The sequence below is a fragment of the Puma concolor genome, chromosome D1 (assembly GCF_028749965.1).
Source record: "Puma concolor isolate L17-30 chromosome D1, mPumCon1.1.hap2, whole genome shotgun sequence".
Classification (NCBI taxonomy): domain Eukaryota; kingdom Metazoa; phylum Chordata; class Mammalia; order Carnivora; family Felidae; genus Puma; species Puma concolor.
This window is the reverse complement of record NC_141676.1, coordinates 76548771-76574585: the sequence shown is the minus strand read 5'-3', so window position 1 is coordinate 76574585 and position 25815 is coordinate 76548771. Positions and strand designations below refer to the sequence as shown.

Genomic DNA, 25815 nt, shown 5'->3' with positions numbered 1-25815 from the left:
AGGGACTAACTGGTTTGCTCCCGCTGGCCTCCCAACTTTCACGGTATATTCTTCCATTGCCGGGTCATCCAGGTTGCAACACTAATTAAGCTGGAGAATGTGAATCAACACAAGGCACACGAGTTGCTGGCCCAGTGGCCGAGCTGCCATCTTCCCCCTGCCTCTCCTTCCTTTTCCACTGTTTTCTAAGTAGCGGGTAATGGCTCTTCACTCCCCAGCGATGAAGATCGTGGCAGCGTGCGGTTGCTCCACTGTCCTCGGATGAAGCTTAAGAGAGCCCGGGGTTACACCTTGGGCTCTCCGCTCCACTCAGTGTGGTCGTGGCACTGGCTCCTGACCAGATAATCCTACACAACAAAGCATTCGTTTTTTCTAGCTGATAGCCATTTTATGTCTATTATAATAAGAGGGGGGCTTTTATTCTGGATCTCTTTAAACTGTAACTCTTCTAATAACTCATTTTTATATTTACCAAATTATCAATTTGCAGTGGATGGAAATTAAACAAAAAACAAAACCCCCACCAAAACGAAGTCTCCTGGCAAAAGTCCTTTTGAGTATGAGCCTTCAAAATTACAGAAGACTCCACATGTGAGTAGATCTGTATGAATTAGCTTAGGATAATTAGCTAAGGCAACTTTTGTGGGCCACCATGAAGAGATTTATTTTTTATAAAGCTTTATAATTGTAGAGTCATAACAGTTTCTTAGAATTTCCATGGATAGAAAGATGCAGCATCTCGATCAGGAGGGGAAAACAAGCAAACACACGCAGAGATGTTATGGTACTTTGCGGCTTACAAGTTCCATTTTTCTTTTAAAAGAAAAAAGGAGAAATATAAACCTTATGAAGTGATTTTAGTCATAGCTTATTAAAAGGGTATCTTTAAAAAATTGAAAGCCTTTCTCATAAGGAATACACTCCCTATGTATTATTTATAATTGTTCCAAAAGACCCATATAAACCTAAGTCTCTTATTAAGGGAAGTAACTCAGGTGCATTTTAGGATTGGGGCACTATTTCCAGAAAGTTTAAATATGTTATTTGTAAAATGTAATCCACAGATCCATTCGTATTTTTCCCTGGAGAAAGAGCGCTTTATGGAGTGAGACAGGACAATACTTTCACTGAAAGAAGGAATCCAGAGCTGTTGGGTGGAGGCTGCAGAATTGCAGGGGCAGGCGGGGCGGGGTGTGAGCACTTGCCGTCTTAAGGGACAGAGGTCATTCAAGTGGCGGAAGAGACAAAAAAGGGACCTGAGAAAACCCTAAAAATACACTCTGCCCTCTGTGCCTTCAGCTGAGCACTTTCTAGGATGCCCTCAGAGGACCCAGATTACATAAAGACAACTGGAGGAAGAGGAAGTCGATTTGCCAAGACAAGCGTAGCTTTAATAGCTCTGCTACGAAAGGGGGAGAGGATCTTCCTGCCAGCATGTAGATCCTTCCAGTTCAGGGGAAGAGGTCTTCTTTCACTGTGAGCACGCTCTGTACGAAAGCTGGGTCGTAAGAGCGTTTGTATATTCTTAAGCAATCTTTTTAACGAATAGGAGAATGAGATGAGTTGATAAAAGACATAATTCATTTGGGGGTGCCTAGGTGGCTCAGTCGGTTAAGCAACCAACTGACTCTTGGTTTTGGCTCAGGTTATGATCTCTCGGTTTGTGACCTCAAGCCCAGGGACAGGTTCCACGATGACAGTACAGAGCCTGCTTGGGATTTTCTCTCTCCTCTCTCTGCCCCTCCTCTGCTCTCTTCTCTCTCAATAAATAAACTTTAAAATCATCAGTGCTCTTTTTAAAAAAAAAAAAAAGACCATTCATTTAGGTTGTTAAGAGTTCAACGAGTATCTGGAATTTTTAACCATATGCTTTATTTGATGTCAACATCAAAGGAATATTTTAAAAAGTTAATTCAAACCCATAAATTAGTAACATTTCAAGTTAACTGCATAAAAAAGGTGGTTTTGCATCTCCCTATACTATATACCCTATAACTGTACATAAGCTTCTGCATTTCAAAGCACTCGTCACTTATAAAGTGAAAGGTTTCAAAATGCTAGGTAAACATCTGCTAATTATTTTTTTAAAACAATACTCCTTTGGAAAATTTCTCTTCCTTGTGCTTAATGGTTCATCTTCTCAAGTCCGTTTCTGGAAACTTCTCTGCCAAAAAACAATCCAGAGACCGTGCTGGAAACAAGGATCATAGCAGGCAAGGGCTGAGCGCAGACATAAGCAGCTCCATTTTATAGACAAAGTTTCGACCTTCCATCTTATTCCACTGAACTTCTCTGAACGGACCACGAAGATGATTCCATTTGCTATCCTGTAAAACATCACTCTTCGGAAGGTCTTTACACTGGTTCCGGGGAAACTGAACCATGATCTTGCTGCCACTTTCAGGGCCATTGCGAACTGCGGAGCCAAACCAAAATATCAGTATGGTCAATTTCCAAACTAGAAAACAAGGAAGCGTCCCACAACTCCATTCTACCACGAATACAAAAACCTCTTCTGCATATGCACTTAAAAGCTCTTGTTTAAAAGCGCTGGTCCGTTTTCATATGCAAAAAACCAAACAAACCTTGCTGATTTATATATACTAGGCTGGTATAAATATTCACGAATTACTGTTTGTATCATAAAAATGTGGCAAGATGAATTCTGGCTTAGGAAAGTCATATGTCCTGTATATTTTCAGAAGACCAATTTATTTTTTTCTAAAACACTTGATACACATCTAATATAGAAGGAAACTCAAATGTTCAGAATCAGGACTGGGAGGGAGAAGGCAGGATTATTCTGAATTACGAACTTCAGGTTTTAATGAGGCTTCAATTACTCAGCGAAGAAGAAATGGGTATTTTGAAACTCTTATCAATAAAGATCGAGCAAATGACCAAGCCTACAGATTCAGACCATGGTTCTGGGGGAAAAATTTCTAATTGCTCACTCTTTCAAATATTTAGAACAGGTATTAGTAAAGACCACACTAGGGGCGCCTGGGTGGCTCAGTCAGGTAAGTGTCCGACTTCGGCTCAAGTCATGATCTCGCAGTTTGTGAGTTTGAGTCCCACGTCAGGCTCTGTTCTGATAGCCCAGAGCCTGGACCCTGCTTCAGATTCTGTATCTCCCTCTCTCTGCCCCTCCCCTGCTTGTGCTCTGTCTCTCTCTGCCTCTCAAAAATAAACGGTAAAAAAAAAAAGAAAGAAAGAAAGAAAGAAGCAAAGAAAAGACTACACTAAAGCCGCAAGTACTCCAAAAACACCTCTCCTCTCTGTTCCATCCCGTCATGTCCTTAGGATCCGATATTACTCTTGCCAATTTGCAGTACATTTTCAAAAAGCACTTATCCATCAAAGGTTTTGAACTTTAGGAGTAACGATGCTGATGGCAGTTTTCAGATCTCTTAGGAAAATGTGTCACCAAGCAAAACATTTTTAAGACCACTAGAAGAGAATAATTTGTTGCTCTGAATAATAGCTATGATCAGATAAAAGCTCAGCATAACTGCTATATGAACTCACTGCAGAGATAAATGACTCCCAAGTATGTCTATTACAGGTAAATGTTAAGACCAAACTCCCAAAGGCCTCTTCACATTCCAAACAGCAGCCAGTACCTGAGATAGCATAGTCACCACTCGGGGAGGCCACCGTTATGGCAGAGGCATTGCCAATGCTCTCTATGGGTCCAAGGCCCACGTGATTACTGAAGCTTAGCACTTGCCAGCCCATAACCTTGGCGAGCTGCTGAACTGCATGCACCTGATGCTGTGACATCTGTGAACGAAAAAGGAAACTTTATGTGTCATTGCCATGGATATTTACTTTGCGGTAGCTTGACATCACGACTGTGAACTTTTTGTTGGGGTGTCCGCTGCCGAGCACAGACAGGAATCCTATCTTCTGTGTGAGGAACCCTCCTCTGTGATTACCGGGGGAGGATCCCACCTTCCACCGCAGAGGCTAAAATAGCCTGATGCTCGCCTTCCCTGCCCGATGGCAGCTTGAGCACAGACACGTGACCTAAACTTGGCCAACCGAAGACTCCCACCTGGATCACCGAATGTGGCGCAGTACCAAAGGCAGCGGGGTGTGCTGAGTATCTTCCAGTTACCCCTGCAAATCCACTCTCCACCCTACTCCACCCAGAGAGGATGACCCATATGGTTACATCATTTGGCTTCAGGGTGGGTTCAGACAACGGGAGCAACCAAGGTAATGGGAGCCAGAGGATGGCGACAGAGAGAGGAAAGCAAGGTCGGTACCCTTCCCGGTGAGCTTGTATCCGGTGATGAAAGGCGACTAGTTTTTTTCCAAGGTGGCCTGTTCCACATGACTCTCCCCCTTTAGGGCACCTACAAGCCCTCCCCTTATCCGTCTGGCTTAGGACTGGTGACCACTCAGCACCCCCCAGCCTGGTTACCTGGTTGGTACTGGCACCAGGTTACCATACTTTCCCTGGCGGTTCTCCTACACCCGCACTTTTGGAAATCCTTAGAAAAATTACTGAGTGCCACCTATTTTCTACTAAAATCCTGACTAATGCACAGCGGCAAGTTAGAGCGCACTCTGCCACTAGCGATGAAGGCAGTGGGAGTGTCAGGATGGCAACTGACAGCCGCCGCTGTCCTGGCTGTGCTTCTGACGGGGCAGCTTCCTTTGGTCTCCGCCACCTGCCAGCCTTGTTCTCTGGACTTTCCGTCGGTTCTCGGAGCTACCCGACAGCCTCCCAATATAGTTCTGTGTGCGTGCGTGCGTGCGTGCGTGTGACACGAAAGTCAGTTTAAGTGTAATCAACCAAGAACTGCCGTATCTCACAAATGCATTTTATTTACTTGGCACCAAAGAAAGAAGCCAGTATAGAAGATTATTGCTTCTGGGATGGAGCATGTTTTTTTCAGCTTTATGTGAAATATAAATGTGTATATTGTGAAAAGCGTATTAGCTTCTCTAAACCTACCCTTCCTCCCACAAGTCAATTTTTCACTGGATCATAACTCCATGAAGAACACAGGAGAAATACTATTCTTAACTTTACAGAAGAGGAAAGGAAGGTCCAGAAATTTGTCTGGCGTCACAAAGCAAATTTGTGGTGGACCTGGGACTAGAACCCAGCACTTTCCATGCTGCTCCTTAACACGGAAGAACTATATCTGAGGGCTTAAGTAAAATATCCCACTTATTATCATGGAGGGTCGCTAGAGTTTTGTATCTGATCTCTCCTCTGGTTTTCTGGGGTAATTCTCCACTTTTGTGTGGACCCAAAGGGGCTGTAAACCCAGGCAAACGTGAGAAATCCGAAGTTTACAGTCTCCGAGCTGCTCCTTCATCTTAACCACAAACTAACTGGAAATATATCTAGGACAATTTATCAAAGTTCCACAATTAGTCATTAAGTTGTAAAATGTGCACTAGAAATTAAGCAAGATGGTGGACAAAAATAGCTTTCTTTTTATAATATACCTTAACCCTTCCTTACTCATTTTGTTCTTTAAGCAGTAACAAGGGCAAGAGGCCCCAGACTTGCGGTCTATAACTCTTACCTGTGACAGGAGGAAGTCCTGTAGCTCCTGCTCCTGGTGAGACAGTGTGATCACTCTTCCATCCCTGTGTACAACTCGGATCTGCTCAACTCCGATATTCAACTGCAGCTGAATGGACCTTTATAGACACATATACTAAAAATCAGAAATGTTCAAAATTACCTCATACGATGCCACAGACATTAAACCTTAACACCAAAGAAACCGAAAATAACAATTTTGATAACCTATACCAACACCCATGGGAGAGAGGGGTTGTCTTAGGTTCAAGGTAACCGTCAGACTCCCACCAGATGCCCCTAGGTCACCCATGCGCGCAGAAGGATGCAGGAGAGGAAGCCCAGCTTGCCAGCCGGCCAACACCCACTGCCACTCTGCTCTGACAATCTGCACACCTTTGCTGCACTGAGATGAGATCTACACTGGGCATGTGGGGGACCTGCCCCGACTTAGAAACCTCATTCCGTATAAGAGCCACATGTCCTCATGACAACTCCATAGACATGGTCTCCACAGTCCCCCCCCCAGGAGATACTGCCCAGTTTGAGAAGTCACTCCATCTGGGAAAAGCCAAAGGCACCTCCATCAGGTGTTTATAATTCCTTCCAGTCCAGATCCACTTTACCAGTTTGGGATCATTTTTGCCAAAAGCAATGCTGCCTAGTAACACAGGTGGCATCTTTTCTTAGCAGGTTACTAGGGGACTATAGCTAAAGAGTTAACCGAAGATCAAATTCTCATACGGAAAGGGAAAAGCTTTTATTAACTCCACACCCTCTCCTGAAATAATCGGCAAACAAGTCAAAATATATACTCTATTAACTTGGCTTAGGTCAAATAAGGAAACTCATAAAACAACATGCAGATAACGACCTTCTTCCAAACCAATTTACAAATTTTTAGCACTAGCATACAACATCTACGAGAAATATGAAATTCTCCAAATCAAACCATCTAGATGAACCATAGGATAAAATAGCATTATATCTCCTCACATTTGAAAATACCTCTTTTTTTAGACTTGACTTTACAGTGACCACTTAGGAATAAAACATTGTGTCAGTTATCTATGTAAAATTGTAATTTTGATGTATTAAAAGTTTACATGTTTCTTTCAAAGAAAAACACAAAATTCAGAAGGCTTAAAAGGAAAAACTTACAAACTTAACCAAATGGTAAAAAGCCTAAGTACTGGGGCACCCGCCTGAGTGGCTCAGTCAGTTAAGTGATTATTGATTTTGGCTCGACTCACAGTTTGTGAGTTTGAGCCCTGTGTCGGGATCCACGCTGTCAGTGCAGGGCCTGCTTGAGATTCTCTCTCCTCCTCTTTCTGATCCTTCTCCACTTGTGCATGCTCTCTCTCTCTCAAAATAAATAAACTTAAAAAAAATTATGATTACTATTGGTAGAAGCATAGTTGTGGCAAGCGCTTTGAAAAGCAATTCGGTAACATTAACACAAAGTTCAAATGTCCTTATCTTCTGACCCAGCAATTACACCTGGAGGGCTTTATCCTACGGATATACTTGCCTACGGATGTACTTGCACGTGTACAAGTTACCCGGCTGGCATCCAACTAAAATGTTCATCAGGGGGCACCTGGGTGGCTCAGTCAGTTGAGCGTCAGACTTCGGCTCAAGTCATGATCTTGTGGCTCTGAGTTTGAGTTCCACACCAGGCTCACTGCTGTCAGTGCAGAGCTCACTTAGGATCCTCTATCCCCCTCTCTCTGCCCTTTCCCCACCTGCGCTCTCTCAAAAATGAATAAATATTTAAAAATACAATAAAATGTTCATCAACAGAAGGCTGATTAAAAGTCCTGGTACATACAATGAACACAATGAAGCTGTAAAAAGAATGAAGTAAACCTGTATGTAGTGGTAAGGAATGCTTATTCACCAATATAACATAATGTAATTCACCAATATAATATTTAAAAAAACACGCAAATTGGGAATGACTGCTGACAGGTATAGGGTTTCTTTTTGAGATAATGGAAAATGTTCTAGAATTAGTGATGATATACAACATAAATAATATACTAAAATCCACTGAAATGTACACTCTAAAATAGTAAATGTTTTATGTGAATTACGTCTCAATATTTTAAAAGCACACAGGGGCGCCTGGGTGGCGCAGTCGGTTAAGCGTCCGACTTCAGCCAGGTCACGATCTCGCGGTCCGTGAGTTCGAGCCCCGCGTCAGGCTCTGGGCTGATGGCTCGGAGCCTGGAGCCTGTTTCCGATTCTGTGTCTCCCTCTCTCTCTGCCCCTCCCCCGTTCATGCTCTGTCTCTCTCTGTCCCAAAAATAAAATTAAAAACGTTGAAAAAAAAAAAAATTAAAAGCACACAATATTGTAGGAAAAAAGTAGGATATATATGCTTGTAAATGCACAGACTTTCCTAGATGGATGTGTAGAAACTTTTTAGATGCTTCTGGGAAGTCCTAAGAGAATTACTTTCAACTTTAAATAACCTAAGTTGACCCCAGCTATAAAAGATGAGGAAAAGGACATTCTACTACTTCCTTTCCCTCTTGATGCTGTCATGGATACATTGTCAACAACCCTTCTTCTCAGAAGTTTAGAACTTTTACCCCGGGCCCTGAAACCATAATCTCACATTTGTTTGGTCTTGTAAACGTAAATAACTCAATGCTGACAATTTTTTTTCTTTTCCACTCCTTTGTACTCTTTCTCGTAATGTTTTATGGTGGAAAATTTTAAGCAAAAGTACATAGCAGATTTTGCATATATAGTAACATATACGAAAGTAATGCAATGAAATACAATGAAAGCCAATGGCCCCATCACCTAGCCGTAACAGTTAAAATGCATGCCAAACTTGTTTTACCTTATTCAACGGCTACTCTCCCACCACACTCCAAATCACCTCAATTATTTCCTTATTTCTCTATAGTATAGGGGAAGAAAACCATGATCCACCTTCACCCCACCATCTTTTCCTGGAAGTTGCAAGACTGATTTCCACTGTGTATTCCTTTATCTTCTATATCCGATCTTTTACATCATGCTCCCTAGCGATTTTTCATTTTTGAAAAATAGTCAATTAAAGTCTCTATATTAACAAAATAACAATTGGGGCGCCTGGGTGGCTCAGCTGGTTGAGCGTCCAACTTCGGCTCAGGTCATGATCTCGCGGTCCGTGAGTTCGAGCCCCACATCGGGCTCTGTGTTGATGGCTCAGAGCCTGGAGCCTGCTTTGGATTCTGTGTCTCCCTCTCTCTCTGACCCTCCCCCGCTCATGCTCTGTCTCTCTCTCTCTGTCAAAAATAAATAAAACATTAAAAAAAAATTTTTAAAAATAACAATTTAAGGGGCGCCTGGGTGGCTCAGTCGGTTAAGCGTCCGACTTCGGCTCAGGTCATGATCTCACAGTTCATGGGTTCGAGCCCCACAATGGGCTCTGTGCTGACAGCTCATAGCCTGGAGCCTGTTTTGGATTCTGTGTCTCCCTCTCTCTCTGTCCCTCCCCTGCTCACGCTCTGTCTTTGTCTCAAAAATAAACAAACATTAAATAAATAAATAAATAAATAAACAAACAAACAAACAACAATTTAAGGGTATTATACTCTCCTACTCCTGAGGGTGGTGATTTTGTTTTCAGTGTGTTTTGCTCAACGGAGAGAGCACAGTGGCTAGTTAGGTCTGCCTGAAATAAAGCAACTAAAACTTGAAAAAGAAAAGGTACTCACTGACATTGATAAATGTTTGCTAATGGCTCTCTCAGACTGACCTGGGGAAGGGGACTTAACTATATCCTGTCAGTTGTTAATTTTAGTTTTTAATATTTTATTTGAGAGAGAGTACAAGCAGGAGAGGGGCCGGGGGGGGGGGGGCGGGGAAGAGAGAGAATACCCAGCAGACTCCACACCCAGTGCAGAGCCTGACATGGGGCTCGATCCCATAACCCTGGAATCATGACTTGGACTGAAATCAAGAGTTAGTCGCTTAACTGACTGAACCACCCAGGAACCCCAGTTGTTAAATTTCAAAAGAGGCTCAAACGGAGGCCAAAATGCCTTCCGTGGCTACAAGCTTAATTTTATTAACTTGGTTTATTCTCCCCAGCTTTATTGAAATATAATTGACACACATCGTTGATTGGTTTAAGGTGTATGTAGAACATGATGATGTAATAAGTGTATATATTTTATGAAATGATCATCGTAGTATGTTAACACCCATCACCTCATAAGCTGCCCATTTTTGTTCCTGTGATAAGACCTTTCAAGATCTACTCTTAGCTACTTTTCAAATATACAACACAGTATTATTAACTATAGTCACCATGGTGTACATTAGATCCCAGAACTTTTACAAATGAAAGTTTGTACCTTTTGCCCACCCCGCTTCCCAACCTCTGGCAACCACCAATTTGTCCCGTGTATCTTAGCCCGTGATTTGTGAATGTAAGTGAAGGAGAGTGCTTCTCTGTGAATGGTCGGGACAAAAGTCATTTCACCCCCTTTACAGACACAGCTCTCAGTCCCATTTTAAGGGCATAATCATGAACTGGATTAGACACAGGTTTAATCCTCTAATCTCCCCCGCCAGGAGAGCTACAAAACTTAGGCTGTTTTAGGCACAATATGGAGAGTATAGGCTCTAATACAAACGGCCTTGCTCACTTCAAATACCCCAGACTCGCCACCACCTTGAGCAAGAACTGAAGCGGACCAGAGTGTAAGGTGTGGCCGCTCAATGATGAGGTTCATTTTTTGCCACAACTCAAATATGTGACATTTACCTTACGGAGACTATTTCAAACATTCTTACTTCTCATTTGCACAAAACCTCTACAGTTGATAGAATTTACTGGAATGCTATGGCACCGCAGCAAATAAAACCCCAAATCTCGATATAATCATGCAACAAACATCAATATATAAAAAGCAACTTAACGTTTGAAACGAACAACTTATTTTTGACACTTACTTGCATATCTGTTCATAACCTTGTGATGTGATTAAAACCTTCACACTAGATTCATAAACATCATTAATATTCGACCAGTGAGCCTGTATCTGAGGGTCCTCGATGCGACTTGCCAAGCTGTCAATGGTTGCAGCAGCTCTTTTAAAGAAAAGAAGGTGAAAATTTTAAAAAGCTACCATTTTAAATAGTAAGATTATAAATCACTTTATTAATGTTATGGCTATTTGAAAACGGGAGGACTAAGTTTCAAAAATACTACATTTGAAAAGCAAAGACCTTTCTTAAAAAAAGGTTTATTTCCTTTGAACTCCAATTTGTTTTCTCTCAGGAAAGCTCGTCAGAACAGAGGAAGAAGGGTACTTTTAGGGTATATGCCTCAGGTCTGAAGAGAATAGAAATCATTCATGGATGTTAACATTTGGTCCCTGGTAACAAATGGCACACCCACAGTGGAGGCTCATTTACTATCACGGAACTACAGTCATTTTCCTGAGAAGCCAGGGAGCCTTTCTGCACAATGAAAACCTTACACTCCAAGAAAGATAAATATGTACACGAGAAATACGATTTAACTCCTCATTATGTACCACAGATCATAGTAAGTGCTTTCATGAACTATATCGTTTCATCTCACTAACAACCCTGTCAAGTAGACGCTATGATTATCTCTATTTTTCAGTCTAGCCACACTTAGTAATTTGCCTAAGGTGACACAGCCATAAGCTGAGGTATATAACCAGTAGTCTAACATACTAATCAAACAGCTACTACCCAGAACCAAAGCATAATTCATGACACTTAATGAGACTACTGGAGGTCTCAGGTTTCTAGTTATCTGATTCCAATACTTGATTGGGAAGAAGTGCAAACCGCCATTGAGGACAAGAGGCTATTTACATAAATGGGTTTGGGGTTTGCTCTTTTACTGCTTCTGCTCCAGTACTGGTTTCTTTCAACCTCTTAAACTTTCTCTTCCTTTTCTGGGATTTGTTTCCTTGACAGAATTTCTTCCAAAAATTCCTACAGCAGACAGATATGTATGTGAGCACTGATCTTAGCATTATGCCTCAATAAACTGGAAATAAAAAGTATCTAGTGACTGAGAATTGGTAAAAGAAATCATGGAGTGTTTACATAATGGGATATTGCACAGCTATTAAAATATCTCTGAAAAGCATTTAATGAAAGATAAAAACATTTATAATATTAAGTGAAAGCAGGATATATAATTTTGTGATTCCGAATTTTCCTTTTTTTTTTTGAGAGAGAGCACGAGGGGGGAGAGAGAGAGAATCTTAAGCAGCACAGAGGTAGATCCCACAATCCCCAGCACATGACCTGAGCCAAAATCAAGAGTCAGACACTCAATTGACTGAACCACCCAGGCGCCCCGATTCCAGATTTAAAAAAAAAAGATACACACATACCCTAGCACACATATATATCAAAATACATGAGCATGTTAATAACAGGTCTTGCTTGTGTATGGTATTTATACAGATGGGGTTGATACGTTGGAAAATTATTTTATAACTGGGGAACACAGGAATATTTTTAAAGCTTTGCTGCCTCCAACACTATAACAATACTCTGAAAATGTATGAGGATTCCAAAAATAGCTACCTTCATTCCCCTGACTTTAGGTTAAAGGTTTTTATAACTGAAACATACAAATGAAAGTGACAACAGTAACCTACCCTATTTTATTGTTTATAAGGAACTTCTGCATATATTATTTCGTTTGACCCGAAGACCAGACTCCTATATCCCTAACTGGCAGAGAAATAGGTGGAGGGCCATAGATATGAAAACCAAAGTTCGCAGAGCGCCTGGGTGGCTCAGTCAGTTAAGTGCCTGACTCTTGATTTTGGCTCAGGTCATGAACTAGCGGTTGTGGGATTGAGCTCCTCGTCTGGCTCTGCACTAACAGAGCGGAACCTGCTTGGGATTCTCTCCCTCCCATTCTCTCTGCCCCCCGACCCCCCACTCATGCACATGCTGTCTCTAAAAATAAATAAATAAACTTAAACTAAAAAAACAAAAAACGCCCCAAAGTTAGTTAGCAAGTAACTGAGCCCTGTTTTTGTTGTTGTTTTAATGTTTACTTATTTTTGAGAAAGAGAATACGAGCAGGGGAGGGGCAGAGAGAAGGGGACACAGAATCTGAAGGAGGCTCCAGGCTCTGAGCCGTCAGCACAGAGCCCAATGTGGGGCTCTAACCCACAAACCGCACAGAGCCCCACGCAGGGTTCGAACCCAGGAACCGTGAGATCATGACCTGAGCCGAAGTTGGATGCTCAAACAACTGAGCCACCCAAGCGCCTTCTGAGCCCTGGTTTACGCACATTTTTTTACCCCAACTTTCTTATTCCTTTTACTGCACCATGCTGTCTTCTCAGAACATGTCTTCCTAATTCATTTTACTATAAGCTTCAGGCTTAGGTTTCCATTTAAAGACTACAAACGTATGTGCCATTAAAACCATGACTTGCAGAAGAGCCTGGGCGGCTTTGCCGGTTAAACATCCAACTTTGGCTCGGGTCATAATCTCACAGTTCTTGGGTACAAGTTCTGTGCTGACAGCTCAGAGCCTGGAGCCTGCTTCGGATTCTGTGTCTCGGTCTCTGCCCCTCCCCCACTCACGCGGTCTCTTTCTCTCAAAAATAAATAAAACATTAAAAGAAATTTAAGAAGAAAACCATGCCTTGTATTAGCATGAAAAAAATAAAAATCAAAAATAAACACTCATCCACAGCACAGTGTGCCCACACCTGAGAGTCTGGAATATTATCAAGGCACCATTCTAAATGAAGTAAAAAACAGCTCTCTTCACCAAGGAACAATACTAAAATACAAGAGCACCTTCAACATGTTTCTTTTTTAAAGTTTATTTATTTGTTTTGAGAGATTGAGAAAGAGAGAGAGGGGGAGAGAGGAGAGAAATCCCATGTAGGACTCAATCTCATGACCCTGCTTCCAGATCATGACCTAAGCTGAAATCAAGAGTCAGATGCTTGGGGCACTTAGGTGCCTCAGTTGGTTAACCATCCAACTCTTGGTTTTGGCTCAGGTCATGATCTAGCTGTTTGTGAGTTTGAGACCGGCATCGGGCTCTGCACTGGCACACGGGGCCTGCTTGGGATTCTGTGCCTCCCTCTCTCTCTGCCCCTCCCCCACTTGCACTGTCTCTGTCTCTCTCAAAATAAACTGAGCCACTCAGGCGCGCAAACCTTTAGCATGTGAAGAAGGCACATTTAAGTACAAGTTCTTTTGTAAACATAAAACTTTGGGTTGCAAGTGACTTGTTCTGCTAGTGTTCCCCAAGAGAAGCAAACACTTCTAACAAATATTAACTTGATAAATGAGCGTGTCTTACAATTCGAACAGTACGTGACACCCAGTGTGACATGATCACAACTGAGCCAATGGTTCCTGAAATTCGCTTTGATAGGAGAAGAGTGCTTTGGATGACAAGCATGTTTCCGAACGAATTACGCTCACAGACCAAGGTTTTCCTGTCGTGTGCATGGAAGCAAGAAAACGAACTCCAGAGCTCCACAGAGCTGGGCATGAACCCTGATTTTGCTACTCTTTACAAGTCTCACTTGGAGCAAGTTGTACAACTTCTCTAAGTTGGAACCTTCTCATCACTGAAAATAACTAATACCACCTGATGCCAGAGAACAAAAGCTAGAGAAGTCAACATATGGGAAAGCACCTTCCCAAGTCCTAAAACGTGAGACAGCCCCCCAAAATAGGGAAAGCTTCAAAAAAAAAAAAAAAAAAAAAAAGATTAGAATCAGTTCAGGAACAAGTATCTCCTGAATGGGTCACTGAAGAAGGTGTGGGGTTCAGGGCATACTCCTAGTCAGGTGCCTTCCGAAACTGCAGCCAGCGTCAGAAGCCATCTTATAAGTTACATGGGCCCTGAAGCTAAGTCTTCCCCACACCTGACAGGACCATCTGTGTCAACTCTTATCCCACACCCCGCTTGCTCTCCCTGGCACAAAAGGTTACAGCATGCCAAAAATAATGCATAGGAGGTAAGTAATAAAGGAAAAATGACTGAGGCTTTGAAGAAAAACCATTACTTTGTTCATCTTTACCTGCTCCTCAGAAAGATATGCTTTGCTTGTTTAATTATTTTTTCCAGAAGCCCTTCACTGGATTGTAATGAATTAATCTCGTTTTTATCAAAAGCCTGGGGACCCGAAAGTCTCATTCTCTTGTGACCAAAAGGTGCGCTTGCTGGATGAGGCATCGTGATGGAACTCAAGGTCTGTTTATGAAACTGTAACAAGAAGAGCCGTTTTCAATTAATTTTCATACCGAAGCATAACTGACATAGAACGTATTAGTGTAAGGCAGACAATATCATGACCTGATGTTAGTATATACTGTAAAATGATTCAAAATAATCCTAGTTAACATCTGTCACCGTAAACAATTGCAAATTTAAAAAACTTTTTTTTTTCTTTAAAGCAACTAATACTTACATATTTAAGGCAGGGGAGGCTGGAATACATACTTCTATTAAGTTTCTCAGGGGATTCTTTTGAAATTAGCCTAAACTGTGAGCCAGCACTCTGCAAACACAGTTCTAGTTAACCTGTAAGCAGAATATGTCCTGAAATAACTATCCTGTTCACAGGCTCTGGCATGACACTTTCCCCATCACTCAATCAGAATCACTTTTCCCTCTGTACCCTGCACACTTTCCTGGTGCGTCTGTATCAAGCTTCAGGTTTATTTCTACCACTAGAAGCTAAGCTTGTGAACACAGACTGAGAATTCCGATTATCGGCGTATTCCCCCAACACAGAGCAAGGATCCTTCACATCACAGACGGTGAAAGCCATCACTAGGGGAATAACGAGGACTCAGCAGAGAGGAGCCTGTGCACATTCACCACACTGGGTATGCTTACCAAAACGCAAGAAGAGACATTTATTCCATTACCTCTCTAATTAGTAGATGCAAATTATGCTCTAAGACATAAAGATGGTCCTCCGGACTTTGCTTCTCAGTAGCACATTTTTGGGATTTCTTATCATTTGAGGAATGGCATAAAGAAATCAGTAACTGCAAGCCTATTTATAAAAAGAAGTAGGACAGATGCAAATAACCGAAGATACAGAAAAGCACAACTGTCTTCATAAAGTATAATCACAGCCCTTTCTCAAAAGAGCATTCTAAACTTGGAGATCAGACTTCACGATTACCATTTTCACACCAAAATGACTATTCAGGAATATAATAAACCATCACGTATTTTAACAATTCAAGTTCTATTGACCTACAATGTGGCTGTTGACTTTGAGCTGTGGATAAAGAGAGTTCAACAGAAACTGTATGTGAATTAGTTTCTTCTTGCCTTTACATTAAAAACAAAAAACACAACACCATTTTTGAAAAAACAAAAAACACTTAGTTGGGGCGCCTGGGGGACTCAGTCAGTTAAGCGTCCAACTTCGGCTCAGGTCATGATCTCGCGGTTCATGACTTCAAGCCCCACATCAGACTCGCTGCAGTGAGCACACAGCCTGCTTCCAATCCTCTGATTCTGTTTCCCTCTCTCTCTGCCCCTACTCCATGCTCACTCTCTCTTCTCAAAAATTAATATTAAAAAAAAAAAAAAAACCTTGGAAAAACAACAAAACACCCCACCAAGTGGGTATCTGGTCTTGCTGATTAGAAAAAAGACAAATCTCTTCCTTGCTGTCATGAAAGCATGGATGGAATTTTTCACTTGTAAAACCCATTCTTTTGACAGGACTCAAGAAGCTACATCTCACAATTTTATTTTATTTTTTTTTTTTTTAATTTTTTTTTCAACGTTTATTTATTTTTGGGACAGAGAGAGACAGAGCATGAACGGGGGAGGGGCAGAGAGAGAGGGAGACACAGAATCGGAAACAGGCTCCAGGCTCTGAGCCATCAGCCCAGAGCCCGACGCGGGGCTCGAACTCCCGGACCGCGAGATCGTGACCTGGCTGAAGTCGGACGCTTAACCGACTGCGCCACCCAGGCGCCCCTCACAATTTTAAAAACAAACAAACAAACAAACAAACAAACAAAAATCAGTGACACGGCTTAACAACAAATTGATCTCCAGGGCAATTCCAACTGCTCTTGAATAATAATATAATTAAAATCCCAATTTCCACAAATTTAGGAATATTACGGGTATTTTAATAACCACTGTCTGACTGACATCTTATTTAGCCAGTAGGACAGGATCCCTGGGAAATAGTCCACGAACGGTGTCAGCAAACACCTCAAAGCAACTGTTGCTGAATAACAGCCTTGCTAGTACACGTTTTTCGCGTATGTGGTTTAAAATCCAGGAGTGACACTACTTAGGACACAGACTAGAATTGGAGACGTGCTGTGTCTTGCGCGCTTTATGAGCCACCACTATGGACAGCCCGCTACCGCTGTGCTCTTACTGTTCCCTCAACGCAGCCAAATATGTAACTAGCCCCTCTGCCCTGTTCCCCAAACGACAAAGTCCTATTTATAAACTCAAAAGGGTTGGCTGCTCTTACTTGGAAAGGGCTGAGAGATAATCTGGTTTTTCACCACAATGTGAGGGATCTGTGACTTAATTTGAACAGCTTCCCGAGAGAGCTGCGCAAAAATTTCTTTACACAAGAGAACGTTCTGTGCTGCTTCTAATTTCGTCTGCCAATGTGGGGAACCTGAAAGACAGGGGACATATGTATATATCAATTATCTGACCGGATTATGCATTAATTCGCTTAAGTGGGGACTTGAATGCATACGACAAAAGTTCAGAAAACACTGTACTACAGCATATCTTTCCCAAAACTCAAAAATTTTCCTTTCGTTTACATAGAAAACTGGTAAAGAAGTTCGATCTTAAAAAAAAAGATTGCACAGCTATTCACCAACGGTTAATTAACGGATTATAAATAATAAATTTCCAATTGTCCTTACTCCAGAGTACCGACTTTTCCGATCTACGTTTATCACCAGTTTATTTGGGAACGTAAGCTCAGACAGGACCAGAAGGTAGAGGACAGAACATAACTGCACCTGGTTTGGATTTGGGCAAAGGTCGTTTGAAGAGGTTGACTGTACCAAGGTCACCTATGTCTGGAGCCTGTTTTTGAATTGAAACCTATGGGACAATAAAAACATGAAAAAATGTTAGCAAATTAACTTCTGGATGAAGAAATTACTAAAACATACTTTAACAAGGGGCACCTGGGTGGTTCAGTCAGTTGAGTGTCTGACTTCGGCTCAGGGAATGACCTCACAGTTTGCGGGTCTGAGTCCCACATCAGGCTCTGTGCTGACAGCATAGACGGAGCCTGCTTGGGATTCTCTGTCTCCCTCTCTCTCTGCCCCTGCCCTGTTTGTGTGGTCTCCCTCTCTCAAGAATAAACATTCAAAAAAAAAAAACAAAAAAAAAAACTTCGGCAAATACCTTGATATATGCAGACCCCTCTAAATCACTAGGAATTTGTACATCGAGGGGACAGTAATCTTCAGGTATCTTCTTATCCAGATCAATATCTGTATTCTTTATTACTTCAAATGTACCGTGATGGGGAAAGAGAGATCCTAATGGGGTATTAAAAACAAGAAAATAGAAACAAGTTAACACATAAATTTAACATACCTTAAGTATATAATATTTCACAGATGTGCTGTTTTAAAGGAGCACATGCACCCCAATGTTTATAGCAGTGCTATCAACAATAGCCCAAGTATGGAAAGAGCCCAAATGTCCATCGATGGATGAATGGATAAGAAAGATGTGGTGTGTATAAATATATATATATATATATATATATATATATACACACACACACACACACACATTTACACACATCTACAATGGAGTATTACTCAGCAATCAAAAAGAATAAATTTCTTGCCATTTGCAGTTATGTGGACAGAACTAGAGGATATTATGCTAAGCGAAATTAGCCAGTCAGAGAAAGACAAATATCTTGACTTCATATGACTTTTTAAGATACAAAACAGATGAACGTAAGGAAAGGGAAGCAAAAACAATATAAAAACAAGGAGAGGGACAAAACATAAGAGACTCTTAAATACAGAGAATAAAATGAGGTTCGCTGGAGGGTTATGGGTTGGGGGATGGGCATTTTAAATGGGTAAGAGAAATTAAAGAAGACGCCTGTTGGAATGCGCACTGGGTATTATACATAGGGGATTACTCACTGGAATCTACCCCTGAAATCATTATTGTGCCATATGCTAACTTGGATGTAAATGAAATAATTAAGTAATTAGTTTTTAAAAATATGTAAAAAAACCAGAAAAAAGTCTTGGTCATCTTGAAATAGGATTTTACCTTCAGAATTCCCCAGTTTACATCGAATGCTGAGACACTTAGGTTCTCCGGTACTGACTTAAACCACCTCACCTTGCCTGCTTTTAATGGTAGGACAACAATGGCTCCCTCTGGCAAAAGAGTCTTTTTAAACTATCACTCTCCTGTTATCACGGTGATCACAGCCAGGGCTCCTTGCTTTGTCCCTTGGCACTCAAAGCTTTTACTCCACTGAGCTGGGAGTCTTGTAAACCTTTACTGTGTCGCACCTCTGAATACACCTTAGTGGCTTACGAGACAGCAGCATGATTACCTCCGGAAACGTATTATAGGTCAACAATAAAAAGTTTGTACAAACAGATGTGAATTCAAGATCATCAAATTTTGGTATATGCCAACAAAATATATTCCTGCAACCTTGGTAGAATGGGGCAAAAGGCAAAGTGTTTTCACCACTCTCTCCCTTAACCCAGGATGTGACAACAGCTTAGATGACTTAATGGAGAAAAAAAGAATTAAGGTGGAATGGAAACATTTCTTTTTCCTTTTATGCTCAGGTTTTTTTTTTAACTTTTTAAGCTTATTTTTATTTATTTTTTGAGAGAGAGAGAGAGAGAGCATGTGCAAGCATAGGGGAGGGGCAGAGAGAGAGAGAGAGAGAGAGAGAGAGAGAGAGAGAGAATCCCAAGCAGGCTCTGCACCGTCAGCACAGAGTCTGTCGTGGAGCTCGAACTCCCAATCCATGACATGATGACCTGAGCCCAAGTCAAGAGTCAGATGCTTAACCGACTGAGCCACCCAGGTGCCCCTTTTGCTTAATTTTTAAGGGTTACAAAGGAGCCCCTGATCGAGTCCAGTCCTAGCTCCTTTATCTCTGACTAAAATGTCAATTATGGTTCCGGGTGTGTTAGCACATAAGCTTTCTGTTAAATGCATCTAAAGATTTTCAAACTGAATCCCTCCCTCCCTCTCTCTATATAGTCACTTATAAGGCTATATGAGTAATTTTAGCTTATCAGGCTTATGTGTACAGAAATTAAAATTTCAAAATGTAACCTGTAACTGAGAAGCCATACATTACAGCCATACACATAAACATCACAGTCAACCCCATATAGTTTTGTGACAAGCTACAGCTTAAAAGGACCGTTTCTAACAATGATCTATACCTGCGCTTCTGTAGCTCAGATCTCCAAGAATTTTATCTCCAACTTTTCTGAGTTTCCAGTGTTGCCGTAATCTCAAAAGCTCAGAGTTGAAGTCTCTTTGCAGCTTATTTTCTTGGTTTTCAGTGACTGATTTGGTCAATCTTTCTGCCCCCTTCAATAGGATCTGTGCTGCTCCAGCCAGCGACTTCTTTTTAGATATCAACTGCAGTGTCTGAGGGTTCTAGCAAAAACAATCCAACCATACAGTTCTGTATTTGTAAATGATTTCAACATTTCTCAATAATAAAATACCTACTCAGGAGAAAATTAAGAAATTAAAGAAAAGCACTGTTTTTTTTGAAAAATAACAACCTTAACGATTTCTCCCGTCAACTCAAATGAACTTATGTTAAACCACAAACACCACACCGGACTACAAATCAGAACTCATGTGAACTCTGCCCAGTCTAGATGGGGTTCCCCTCTCGTGTCGTACAAATGCTCACCCCCAGCCCCGTGTATACCCTTCTCTGTAATCCCTGCTTCAAAGTCACCCATGATGGCGAGACCCACTATGTCCATGGACGCTAGAACAATGCTCAGCACCTACTACTTGATTTCTGGAATAAATGAATGACCCCAATGAGTACAGCTGTATAATTACACGATGGCAAGCTACCAATGTGCCTTTGGAATAAAGACTGAAGCCACACAGCATTAAAATTAATGCACTTCACTGAAGGCTGATTTCTGGAAAACTGATGAGATAGCATAATCTGTGTATTATATGTACCTACCTAAATACCCATTAATCACCACCGATTTGTGTACTCTAGTAACCGGATACACTTCCAAATAAGCCAAATTTAACAAAAGAAAGTCTTCTGGCTGCATGAATCAAAATCACCAAGTTTCATAAAATGTCACAATACTCACCTGTCAATTACAATTAAAACGTAATACATTTTTAATTTTCTGAATAGTTATGTTCCTTAACTCTACATAGCAACAGCAGAATGGCAGGTCAGCCGTGCAAGAGAAAGAGCCAGGAATTCTTTCGCACTACAGCGTAACCAAGAACGGGGAAAATTCCCATCCACAGGTTTAAAGAATAGTGCTGGTCACAATAATCTTTGGACCGTGTCAGGGAAGTGAATTCTAAATTCTTGGAGAGATCAAGAAATTCCTGGAGACCCCTCTCCGGGAAGAGCACAGGTAAAGGCCGGGGGCTAGGAATAAGGTGCCAGAGTTGTGGTCTTGGCTCTCTAACCACGGGCTGTGCTGCCTCGGAATGTGTCCCGCATCCCTCTGGGCCTCGGTGTTCTCTCTGTACAACGAAGGAACCAGGCTGAATGATCTGTAAGAAGTCTTCCAGCATGGCGTTTCTAGATTCCAAAACTATCACCACATGAGTAATTACATTCAATGCACTTTACGTACAAATGGGCAAGAACAACCATTACTTCCTCTTCTCGCCATTAACCTGGTCGTGGACCTAATGCTGCTCTTCCTTGAGAACCTCCCAAGTGGCCTCCTTAATTTCAGACTTTCCATTCACTAGTGTATCCTTCTGTTGCCTCCCTTTCATCCTCTAATGCTCAAAAATTAAACACGCTCTTCCTCAAACTGCAACAATCTCACCTAGCTTTCATAATTTGGCCTTTTTAAACCAGGCCCTAGAAACAGGTTGAGGGGAAAAGTGAGACTGAAAAAACTCACTTGCTGAAGGACCCAGGACTAATGACCGTAGAGGTGGGATTCGAACCCAGGTCTGTCTGACTCCACAGCCATTTCACTATCACGTTTTTGTGTAATATACTACAGACCAATGATCCGGGCTGTAAGAATTTGTTAAGATCTGGGAAACTTTCAAGTGTTATATTATTAATGAAACTTAACTCCTCTAAGGGTCTCAGGACCATTAATAAAATGATAAATAAAGGAGATGGGGTTTCACACCTTTGTTTTGAACCAGTCTTCACAGCTTCATCTGGACTTAATTTTGCATGAAAGGCAAAGAGCACAGAAGGCACACAGCCTGAAAAGTGGTCCTGGGACTCAATAAAATGGTATCATTATTCAATTAAAGCCCACAAATACCTGTTTTGGAGGAAGTGCATCCTGAGAGACGGGATCAAGAGTCATAAATTTTTTATCTCTAACAATACTAAGGACATCATAGAGAACACACATCTCTGTCAAGGCACTTCTCAAATTGTTCCTCACTGAGTCCCAGGGCCAAAGAGAAGGTTGAAATTTTACCAACCCTAAAAAGAGAAAGAAAAAAAGAAACACACAGGTATGAGTTACACTGACTAGAAGGCAGAAATCTCACTGAGATGTTGTAGGTACTAAAAGAACAATGATCAAATCGCTTCCTGTTTTGTCCCATTCCACATACCCTTTCATGAATCTTTGTGTTAATATTTAAGCTCGCATTCCTACAATGGCAAGACAAACATGATATCTAATTTCCACAGCTTAAATCTAACATTCCAACATTACAGGTAAGCATTTCAGTATTTTTTTTTTCAATATATGCAAGACTTGTATTTTTTTTTTTTTTAATGTTTATTTATTTTTGAGAGAGACAGAGACAGAATGTGAGTGGGTTAGGGGCAGAGAGAGAGGGAGACACAGGAGCAGAAGCAGCCTCCAGGCTCTGGGCTCGAACTCACGAGCTGTGAGATCATGACCTGAGCTGAAGTCGGACGCTCAACCGACTGAGCGACCCAGGCACCCCGAATGCAAGACTTTTAAATAACCCTTTTCTCCCAGCTTTTAAAACTTGAGTAACTGGAAGGGTGCCTGGGTGGCTCAGTCGGTTAAATGTCCAATCTCGGCTCAGGTCATGATCTCACGGTTCGTAGGTTTGAGCCCTGTGTCAGGCTCTATGCTGACAGCTCAGAGCCTGGAGCCTGCTTCGGATTCTGTGTCTCCCTCTCTCTGCCCCTCCCCTACTCACACTCTGTGTCTCTCTCTCAAAAAGAAACATTAAAAAAAAACAACAAAACTTGAATAACGAGAGAATTTCCAAAATACATTAAAGTACAAAAATAAAAGTGACCTACAGGGGCACCTGGGTGGCTCAGTCAGATAAATGACTTGACTCATGATTTTGCCTCAGGCCAAGATTTGGCTCAGGTAGGCTTGGGTAACATTCCTGAGTTCAACCCCACTTTGGGCTCTCTGCTGACAGGGAGGAGCCTGCTTGGGATTCTCTCCCTCGGCCCTTCTTGCACTGCCACGCACATGCGGGCTCTCTCTCTCTCCCTCAAAATAAACCTTAAAAAAATTTTTGTAAATGATCTATAAGGGCAGCATTCCGATATTAAAAAATGTTAACATGCCTTCCAACCTCTTAAATCACTTCATTAAATTCCACCAAATACATGCTCATTATATAGAGTTCAAATAGAGTTATAGAGTAAAAAAGTAAAAGTTTTCCTTTGTTCCCCACCCCTAGTTCTGTCCCATCCCGAGAAGTAATCAATATTAACAGTTGAGGTGTACCCATCCAACTGTTTTTCGATGCATTTATATACATTTACTTCCATGTTTCTATTTTTTTTTTTTTTTCCTCACTTAATATGTCCTACAGCTACTTCCATGTCAGTACATAGATCTATTTCATTCTTTTAACGCTATTTGACATTCTGGAGCATAGCTGTACAGTAAGTTTAACCATTCCTATTTAACGGACACGTACGTTGCTTTCCATAATGTCAGTAATGGTAAACATGCTCAACACACATCTGTGTATGTGGACAACTTTTTCTGTAGGTTAAATTCCTAGCCATGATTTAGTAGGACAAAGGAGATACACATTTAACATTTTTGACACATAGGGAACTGCTAAACCTTCCAAAAAGGCTTTACCAATTCACATTTCCAACACTGGATACTATGTTGCTAATGCACCAGAATAGTGTTTTAATTTGCCTCTCCCTAATTGTGAGATCTGAAGTCTTTTCCTGTGAGCTGTTTATGCCTTTGGGCTGTTTTTCCAGTGCCTTGTCTCCCCCCCCCCCCCCCCCCCCCCAGTTTGAAGGGAATCTTTGAATAGCAGGGATATTGACTACTATGTGTCCTGTATGTTGCAAATACTTTTCCCAGTCATTTATTTTCTTACTTTGTTCATGGCACCTTTTTCGGTTATTATTTTACATTTTTATGTAATTAATCTCTTTGTCTTTATATTTTCTGTATTTCCTATCTTGATTAAGAAGGTCTCTTCTACTCCCAAAGTTTTATGATTACAGTTTCCTTCCAATTTTTACTTTATTCTCTTCATTTGTATTTCAATCCTTGTGGAACTAATCTGAGTGTGAAGTAGGAGGCAGTATTTGCTTTTTACTCCCAAATGGACCCCCAGTTATCCTAACACCACTGATTTGAAACGCCATGTTTAAATTCCCATTTACACAGGGTCTGTTGCACATACCTAAATCACTGTGACTATTTTTTATCCCTGACAATAATGAAAATCCAAAACCCATTCACACTTTTTCTATAATTCTCTCCTAACCAGTCTCCCTCCTTCCAGTTTCATTTTCCCTGTAATCCATTTGCTACATAGGATCCAGAATAATCTTTTTTTTCTTAATTTTTAAAAAATGTTCATTTGTTTTTGAGAGAGAGAGGGAGGCAGAGCACGAGCAGGGGAGGGCAGAGAGAGAGGGAGACACAGAATCCCAAGCCGGCTCCAGGCTTTGAGCTGTCAGCACAGAGATGCACGCAGGGCTGGAACTCAGGGAGCTGTGAGATCGTGACCTGAGCCCAAGTTGGACGCTTAACTCAATGAGCCACCCAGGTGCCCCAAAATAATCTTTTTTAAAACAGAATCATCAGTCTACTTAAAATCCTTCAAAAGCTTTCAACTGGCTTTCTAATAAAAGTCACATGCTTATCTTGGCCTACTGGCTGTACACGATTTGGTCCCAGCCTACCTCTTAGACTTTATCTTATATTCCAGTCAATACAGACCTCTCTCTCTTTTCAGCAGGTGTAATTAGCATCATCCACATTGCAAAGGGAAGCAAAGTAACTCGACTAGACGTGGCAGAGCCGCGATATGAACCGCAGGCTTCTTCACCAAGTATGCCCCATAACAGACTTAAACGCTTCATCAGTGACAGTCCCTCAAATGCTCCAATTCAAGAAAACGTGCAGAAGGATAAGGAGTATTAGGAGGCAGGCAGCGCCCTAAATCGTCAGGCTGTGAAAAGACCACAGTGAGCACGATCACTCTTCCGCACTGAAGTTACTTTCAAAGTTCGCCCACGCACCGCATCTCGTCTAGCACGGGAGACTCAGGGTGGCATTACCTGGGCGGGTACCGGGGTCCCCAGACCGGCCGGCGGACTGGAGTAGCACACACGGGCCTTACCTTCCTCGTCGTCCTGGTCTGCGCTGGACCCGGCGCCAGCCCAGTCCTGCGCGTCCCCCTCGGCCCCCGCCGCCTCCTCCTCCTCGGAGCCCGAACCCTGGCTGAAGTCGATCCGCTGGGCCAGGCGCGCCAGGTTCTGCGACATGGACAGCGGCTGCAGGTACGTTTCAGTGCCATCCAGGCCCACCTCCTGGACCTGCTTCTCGCAGGCCGACTCGATGCTGATCCGCACAGCGCGCACCCCAGACATGCTGGCGGCGTCGGGAGGACTGCCGCGCGAGCCAAAACCCGAGGTGGGAAGGAGAGACGCCTCCGAGGAAAGCCCGCAAGCCGGGAACCGCAGTGCTTCTGCGGACCTCCGGAAACCAAACGCCGCGCTGGGGCGGGAAACAAAGCCGAGGGCTTGGCGGCTTTCCCAGAATGCACTGCAGTTCCCCGCCCC

The 25815-nt window shown here is 42.0% G+C and overlaps 1 protein-coding gene and 1 non-coding gene across 4 annotated transcripts; both read right to left on the bottom strand.

The window, feature by feature from the left end:
• Positions 1-1850: 1850 nt before the first annotated feature.
• Positions 1851-25815, bottom strand: MED17 (mediator complex subunit 17). Of its 3 annotated transcripts, XM_086678574.1 has the most exons (13): positions 25374-25815; positions 22085-22251; positions 20006-20225; positions 17961-18097; positions 17567-17651; positions 17056-17208; positions 15467-15597; positions 14614-14798; positions 11405-11527; positions 10508-10645; positions 5550-5667; positions 3624-3783; positions 1851-2416 (listed from the first exon to the last, which is right to left on the bottom strand). In XM_086678574.1, exons 1-13 carry the CDS (start codon positions 25621-25623, stop codon positions 2205-2207), a joined length of 2079 nt encoding a protein of 692 aa, XP_086534700.1. In that variant the 5' UTR covers positions 25624-25815; the 3' UTR covers positions 1851-2204. The 3 variants fall into 3 exon arrangements, 2 of the variants coding, with proteins under 2 accessions (XP_086534700.1, XP_086534701.1); XM_086678575.1 differs by lacking the exon at positions 11405-11527 and having other exon boundaries at positions 25374-25813; XR_015241162.1 differs by lacking the exon at positions 1851-2416 and having other exon boundaries at positions 3649-3783; positions 5550-5684.
• Positions 20968-21103, bottom strand: LOC112866222 (small nucleolar RNA SNORA46). The gene has a single exon (XR_003224078.1). It is a non-coding gene; the product is annotated as a small nucleolar RNA SNORA46 (small nucleolar RNA).

Excerpts from the sequence above, each read along its gene's own strand:
- MED17 (XM_086678574.1), bottom strand. The coding sequence starts at position 25,623 with ATGTCTGGGGTGCGCGCTGTGCGGATCAGCATCGAGTCGGCCTGCGAG. Across the intron at positions 11,528-14,613 it reads CATATCTTTCTGAGGAGCAG|GAATTTTTGGAAGAAATTCT; the intron begins GTAAAGATGAAC and ends TGTCTGCTGTAG. Across the intron at positions 3,784-5,549 it reads AGGACTTCCTCCTGTCACAG|ATGTCACAGCATCAGGTGCA; the intron begins GTAAGAGTTATA and ends TTTCGTTCACAG.